Source organism: Miscanthus floridulus, chromosome 6 (genome assembly GCF_019320115.1).
Source record: "Miscanthus floridulus cultivar M001 chromosome 6, ASM1932011v1, whole genome shotgun sequence".
Taxonomy (NCBI): Eukaryota; Viridiplantae; Streptophyta; class Magnoliopsida; order Poales; family Poaceae; genus Miscanthus; species Miscanthus floridulus.
Window position 1 is genome coordinate 106783574 of NC_089585.1, and position 7555 is coordinate 106791128.

At 49.8% G+C, this 7555-nt stretch overlaps 1 protein-coding gene across 1 annotated transcript; it reads left to right on the forward strand.

Moving 5' to 3' along the window:
- The first annotated feature begins 832 nt into the window (after nt 1-832).
- Nucleotides 833-1767, forward strand: LOC136458951 (3'-5' exonuclease-like). The gene has a single exon (XM_066458850.1). The coding sequence runs from the start codon at nt 880-882 to the stop codon at nt 1498-1500; it is 621 nt and encodes a 206-aa protein (XP_066314947.1). The 5' UTR covers nt 833-879; the 3' UTR covers nt 1501-1767.
- The last annotated feature ends 5788 nt before the right edge of the window (nt 1768-7555 follow it).

A 7555-nucleotide genomic window follows, 5' to 3' on the forward strand; every position in this document is an offset into this window, starting at 1 on the left:
AAAGCAAACGGTCGAGGATGCTATAAGGCTGTCTCCAACGAGAGACCCGTTGCGGAATCCAAACTTAGAGCTTGTTTGGTTTGTCTAGTAGCTACTAAATTTAGTAGTTTTTAGTCACTTTAGTAATTTTTTAACCAAACGTTATGACTAAAAGCTACTAAAAGGGTTTTAGTCCTTTCTAGTAACTTTGGAGTTACTAAAAGTGACTAAACCGTTTAGTAGCTACTAAAGTTTAGTAGCTCGAACCAAACACTCTCTTAAAATAGATCTTCAATATAATCTACATGTTCGTTTATTGGTTTCGGCCAGGGATTATCAGTCAGTCAATAGTATTTTTCTTTCCCAATAAACCAGCACCAGCTGACTTTATCAGCCTAGAAACCAACTAGCCAACAGACTGAATACCTATATAGCATGTTCGCTTGTTGGTTTCAGCCATGGCTTATCAGCCAGACAACAGTGTTTTTCTCTCACAACAAACTAGCACCAGCCAGACTTATTAGCCTAGAAATCAACCAGCGAACAGGCGCCTCCAACAGAGTACCTGTATGGAAGACTCATTTTAGGTGCCAGGAGAGACATAACCCAAATTCAAGTATCCTCTCCCTTAAAGATATATTTATAAAAAATAGTTGTCTTTTGAGTTTTTTTATTAGAAAAAATAAAAAATAAGTATTAAACTCTTTATCTATAGTGTTATGCAAATAACAAATGTGTGTTGTATTTTACATCGCGGTCGTCGGAGACGGGTAGCACCCATTTTCTCGGTCTATATAAACCGAACCCAACGCATCCGTTGTGTTCCTATCTAGGTTTCCTTTCTAGTGCTACAGCCACGACCCCACCGCGCAGAGTGAGAGAGCGAGCTCGATCTCACACATGGCGACGGAGATCCAGGGCTACTACGACGACGGCACCGTCGTGGTGTCGTTCGACGCGGACCACATCGACACGACGGTCACGAACTACGGCAGCGTGGTGGAGTTGTGGCTGCGCGAGACCTACCGCCTCCACGGCCGCGGCGGCCACATCGCGGGCCTCGACGTGGAGTGGCGCCCCGCTCGCGTGCCGGGCCCCGTCCCGCCTGTCGCCGTGCTGCAGATCTGCGTCGACCACCGCTGCCTCGTGTTCCAGATCCTCCACGCCGACTACGTCCCCAACGCCCTGTCCGGGTTCCTCGCCGACCGCCGGTTCACCTTCGTCGGTGTCGGGATCGGCGACGACGTCGCGAAGCTGCGGGCTGGGTACGGGCTGTGGGTGGCGAGCGCCGTGGACCTGCGCGCGCTCGCCGCGGACAGGCTGGGGAGGCCCGACCTGCGCCGCGCGGGGCTGCCGGCGCTGGTGTGGGTGGTGATGGGCTTGCAGATGGAGAAGCCGCACCACGTCCGCGTCAGCGCCTGGGACGCGCCCACGCTGTCGGACGACCAGCTCAAGTACGCCTGCGCCGACGCGTTCGCCTCGTTCGAGGTCGGCCGGAGGCTCTACGACGGCGACTACTAGGGGCACGGTACGGTGTCTGGTTTAGCAATGACATGCCATGCGAATGCGAGACAGTTGTCAGGCGTTTCGGTATCAGTCTTGGCGTCGATGGTCTATCTGGATGCCTGGTCTTTAATTTGCATCGCAGTACTCCGCCTAATAAAAAGTTGTATCATGTGATCCAGTGATCGCTCGTCGATAGATGTAGTACTCGTCATGTTTTGTTTTGTGGTCTCGTCTCCCGTGAGTGTGTATGCATGGCATTTCTACTTCAAAATTTGAATCATATTATCCTTGTTCGTCAACGTATGCTGCACTTGGGTGCTGTTTTACACTTTTATTTACTGTGCCCTTATGCCTTACATGAAATCTTTGCGGCCTGCTCAGCCTCCTGCTCTTCTGCTGTGATGCTCAATTGAAATGCTGAATAAGCACCCCTCGAGAGCGTGCTGACAGTTCGAAAAGAAAAAAAAAACCTGCAGAACTCGGCATATATTACCACCAATTTGTCGCTGGACGCCTGGACTTTGGTTCGTCACTCTACTCACGGCTTCACTCCCCGCGGCTGCAGCTTGGAGCGCTCGTGCAGTCGTGCTTGTAGCCTGCATACCACGGATAAAAAGCATAGTATAATCTAAATACATGGTGAGGAAAAAAAATGCACTATAGTGATTCTCGGTGAATCATGTAATTTTAACTTTAACCAAATACAAAAAAGTAAGTATATACTCTAAAAAGACCGTAAGAAGAAAGTCAAATAATTTTAACTTTAACCTCCTCTATAAAAAAGTATCAATACTTTTTATATTAAAGGTGTGTTCGGTAGGGATCAGATTCTTGCATAAACATACCGGCTTTAGATTCTCTCAAGAAACATGATACAAACATTTCAGATGATGAGTCAGAATTACTTCGTGAGATTGTTTAGCTCATAGGCTGGATTCTGGCTCACAGGAATATATATATTTTCTTAGAAAATCGTATAAATAAAAATATGCTCTCAAAAAATCTTAATTTTTTTTGTAAGCGAAGAAAAACATAAATACAACACATTTTAATTTGTTGCACCAAAAAATAATTACAAACAAATAAGATACAATTGTTAGAAGAGAATGGAGGCAAAAGAAACGGTAGTAGAATCACTGCGAAGCGAATCCAGGATGTAGGTGATTCCGGTTCCTAGGCAAAGGAGAAACGTTTAAGCTGAAACGTTTTGCATTTGATCGTTTGGCACAGGTTCTTGGGTTCCACGTGAGACTCTGAAATGATTCTCCCATCCAAACGGTCCTAAATAAGTGTCGTTGATTGATTATGAAATATATTTTTATACTAAATCTATATAAAGACATAAATATTGATATATATTTTTTTTTCTATAAAGTAGGCCAGAACTGAGAATATTTGACTAGTCTCAAACCTAAAATTGCATTATTTTTAGAAAGGATAGCGTAATATTTATGATACATAATAAGCGTCATTAAATTAGTTATGAAATATATTTTTCTGTGATATACTATTTAAAGATATAAATATCAATACTATTTTTTATAAATCTATTTAAATTTGGAATGACTCATTGAAAGACGGAGGTTTTACTATAAAAAAAACCATTAACGGGTAGTATCTGTGACAGACTGACAGTGTTACTTAGCACATTTATTAATCGAAGAACAGTATACGTATATTCGTTCACGACGTCGACGAGGAGGAGGGAGCCAAAATGGCATGTCAAGTTGGCACTCGTGCGACGGGACAGTTCCGTAGCCGTGAGCCTTTGCCCTTTGCTTTTCCTGGGGTCTGGGGAAGCCGTGAAGGCGGGAACGCAGGGCTCGGTTTTCGTCGCATGCCACTGATGCATTGATGCGTGATGCATCATGCAGAGCTGCAGCGTGGAGGAAATGACGCAGCACGCCAGCAGTGCCGTGCCATGCCACCCGCCCACCCTGCAGTAGCAGCAATTTTGCGTTACGCGTCATGTGGTCATGCCATCACCCATCGGTGTCTTGGCCCGCCTCTCGACTAGGGTGCTTGTGCTAGCCCCGTCAAAAAACACACACACACCATATTTATTAACTTTTTGAGGGAGTGTCATCTAAATTTATCAACTTTAAAAGTATATTTTTGGATCCTAAACTATTTAAACAGTTCACCAGAGATCTACACCCTATCATTTGGCCTTTTACATCTAACATAGTGGCGAGTTCATAAAATCAGAGTCCTCAATGAACCTGTTTCCCTATAAAACCCGGCCCAGCAGGCGGCGCAGCGACAACATGCATCTGGACCAGCCCAGATACATAATGACAGGCCGGGACAACGATCCGATTCCCGACCGCAATCCGGCTCCGACCTCCTTCTCCGACCGAGGATACGCCAAATCTCTGCTCGCTGCTCTTTTCCGACCAACACGGTCAGGACCGACTGGAAACGACTGACCAGGGACGCCCGCTTGGTGAGGGCCCGAGGATCATGCGAAGTAGATAAGGTAAGGCGCTCAAGTCAACCGCAATAACGAGGACCGTACCCTGCCATGCCCTACGCACCTGCAGAACGGTGCCACCAGACCATGCCAGACGGGCACTATACAACCTTTCAGACGCGTCGGAGCACAAACAGTATTGTAGGCGTCGACGTTCGCCATACCAAGCGAACACGGCAGAGCCTGCCAGATGTGTCTGAACAAAAACAGTATTGTGGGCGCCAATAACCGTCTCATACCCGACAACGTGGGCAACATGACTAGGTAGCACATGTATACACACACACTCTCTCTTTCTGACTTGTAAGGTCATCTCCTTCAACTATAAAAGGGGGTGAGCTCTCTCCTAAGAAACCCCGGTCTCTCTCGGAAAAAAGAGGCTAGACGACTCGAGGACTCGACGACCTGAGGACTCGAACAGTTCAACAACTCTATAACTCGACAGCTACACAAAGCATACGCTCCAATACTTAGTGCACGTTAGAGCACCCGTCACTCTCTTCCATTCGGCTCAGAGTTCGACCGGGCCTCTAACACCCCCTTCTTATTCCTCACTCGTTTATAACCCCACAGCAAACTTTGAGCACATGGGCTCAGGAATAAAGTCACCGACCAACTAAAACTGGACGTAGGGCACGTTGACTGAACCTGTATAAATCATGTGTCATTGAGTGCTAGGCCACATCCGATCACAACGCACGGCAAAACTACAAATATTTGTTGGTCAAATTTCGCACCGACAGTTGGCGCCGTCCGTGGGGAGGGCGCCGTGCATTCACGATTTTGATCATCGGATGGCCCACCTTTCCACCATCTTCGGTATGGCGGGCTCGAGCAATATGATTTGCTTCAGCTGCTGCGGTGATACATCCTGGGCGAAGGGAATGACCCCCCTTAGTTTACTCGGACAGGCCAGAACATCGCTGCTGCGGTGTTGCTTCTGCGCCCCCCCCCCCCCCCCCCCGAGCCTGTCGACCCCAGGAACAGACAATGCACCGGAACCTCTAGGCGCTGGTGGAGACCGCCACCGTTCAGCAGGTGGAGAGCTCCACGTCGCGACATCGGCTCGTGGCCTCTTGCCCCACCGAGGGACTAGGGTCATACCAGTCGAATCACTCCGTCCACTCACCACTATAGTTGCCGGTCGTGCGGTAGGAAGCCGTGGCTGCATCGCAGCCCGACTCGGTGCCCGCTTAGCGCCGACCACCTGTGCGCGAATGGCTCAGACTGAACCATGACACTCATAGCGTCATCAACAATCGATGCCACACCCATCATGATAATGACGTCTATCCAGTGGCGGCGAGAGCAGGAGGCGTGGGCCCCGGCCTAACCATCGAGGAGTGAGGGGACACCCACCCCATGTATGGTGGCTGACCAAACGACCGGAGCCCTAGCCCAGATGGCCTGGGGCCACGAGCCTTTGGTCGTCGCATCCAAAAAGCGTCATTCCCACAGCGTCTCCGACCGCCCACCAACATGGCCAGATACACCGAGGAGACGAACCCCAGTATATGGCTCGAAGACTTCCGACTCGCCTGCCGAGCTAGAGGAGTGGATGATAACTACTTCATCATCCAGTACCTCCCCATCTACATGGGGGGAGCATGTTCGAGCATGGCTCAAATTCCTTCCACCCGACAGCATCCGCAACTGGGCAGATCTCAAGAGAGTCTTTGTCGGAAATTTCTAGGGGACGTATGTCCGTCCTGTGAATTCATGGGACCTCAAGAGCTGCCAGTAGGAGCCCAACGAATCCCTATAGGATTACATCCGTAGGTTCACAAAGCAGTGCAACACCCTCCCTAATGTCGTCGATGTGGACGTCATCAGCGCATTCCTCTCTGGGACTACCTACGAGTCCTAGATCCACAAGCTCAGCTATGTGAAGCCCCGTACCAACCGTGACCTGCTTAACATCGCTATGAACCACGCCTCCGGCGAAGAAGTGGTGGAGGCGGTCTTCAACGATGGTCGGACATGGGCAAGGCCAAGCACGAAGACGAAGGCGAGTGCCCCTCCACACAAAGGGGCAAGAAGAATAAGAAGGATCGACGCCGAATGGCCAACCCAGCTTTGGTCACTGCGACCGACCGAGCGGCAAGCAGCCCCAGCAGTGCTAGATCGACCACTTCGACAAGCTCATTGAGAGTCCATGCACAAACTATGCCTATCCTATCAAACAGCTATACAAGGACTGCGAGCTCCTCAAGCGCTTCCTGCGACAAGCGGCCAAGTCAAAGGAAGGGAAAGGCAAAGAGGAGGAGACCAAGAAAGGAGGCGTGGCGGGCAAGGATGACGATGGCTTCCCTAACCATGAGGAATGCCTCATGATCTTTGAGGGATCCGACGCCATCCACTCCAAGCGCCAGCATAAGGTACGTTATAGAGAGACATGCACTGCTAACTCAGCCATCCCCTCTTTCCATAGCTGGTCGGACTCTCCGATCACCTTTGATCAGAGAGACCATCCTTCCCACATCACCCGATCAGGTCGCTACTCACTCGTCATCGACCCCATCGTTCGCAAGAAGCGCCTCACCAAGGTGCTAATGGACGGAGGCAGCGGCCTCAACATTTTCTACGTCGACACCCTCCACGCCATGCACATCCTCCGGTCGAAACTCCATCCAGTGAGCTCTCCCTTCCACAGCGTGATTCTAGGGACGCAGGCGTACCCACTCGAATAGATCGACCTGCCTATCACATTTGGCAACTGAACCAACTTCTGCTCGGAGGTCCTGACCTTAGAGGTGGACTTTCTAGGGTCCTACCACGCCATCTTGGGGCGGCCATGTTATGCTAAGTTCATGGTGATCCCCAACTACACCTACCTCAAACTAAAGATGCCGGGACCAAACAGCGTCATCACCATGGGTAGCACCTTTTCGCATGCCTACATGTGTGATCGCTAGCATTATGAGCTCGCCACTGCCGTCATCAACTCCACCGAGCTCCTAGAACTTGGGAAGTCGGTGACTCCAGCAGTCCCCGACTACAATGAGCCGACCTCCTCAAGCACCTTCCATCCAACTAAGGAAACCAAGGCGGTAGGGATCGATCCCACCAACTCAACCAAGACGGTGCGGATTAGGACCAAACTCCTGGCCAAATAGAAAAGTAAGCTCACCGACTTCCTACATGCCAATCGCCATGTCTTTGCGTGGAAACCTTCTGACATGCTGGGCATACCAAGGAGGTTGCCGAGCATGCACTACGCATCGTCCTAGGCTCAAAACCCGCCAAGCAATGCCTATGTCGCTTTGACAACGAAAGGCGCAGGGCCATAGGTGAGGAGATCGCCAAACTCCTGGCAGCCGAATTCATCAAAGACGTATACCACTCCGACTAGCTAGCTAATCATGTTCTTGTGAAAAAGAAGAATGGCAAATAGAGAATGTGTGTTGACTATACTGGTCTCAACAAGGCATGCCCAAAGGACCACTTCCCTTTACCACGCATAGATCAAATAGTCGACTCCACCTCAGGGTGCGAAATCCTCTCCTTCCTGGATGCCTACTCAGGCAACCACCAGATCGCGATGAAAGAGTCCGACCAGATCACGACTTCATTCATCACCCCATATGGTTCGTACTG

What these genes read in the sequence shown, in the direction of transcription:
- LOC136458951 (XM_066458850.1), top strand. Translation starts at nt 880, where the DNA reads ATGGCGACGGAGATCCAGGGCTACTACGACGACGGCACCGTCGTGGTG.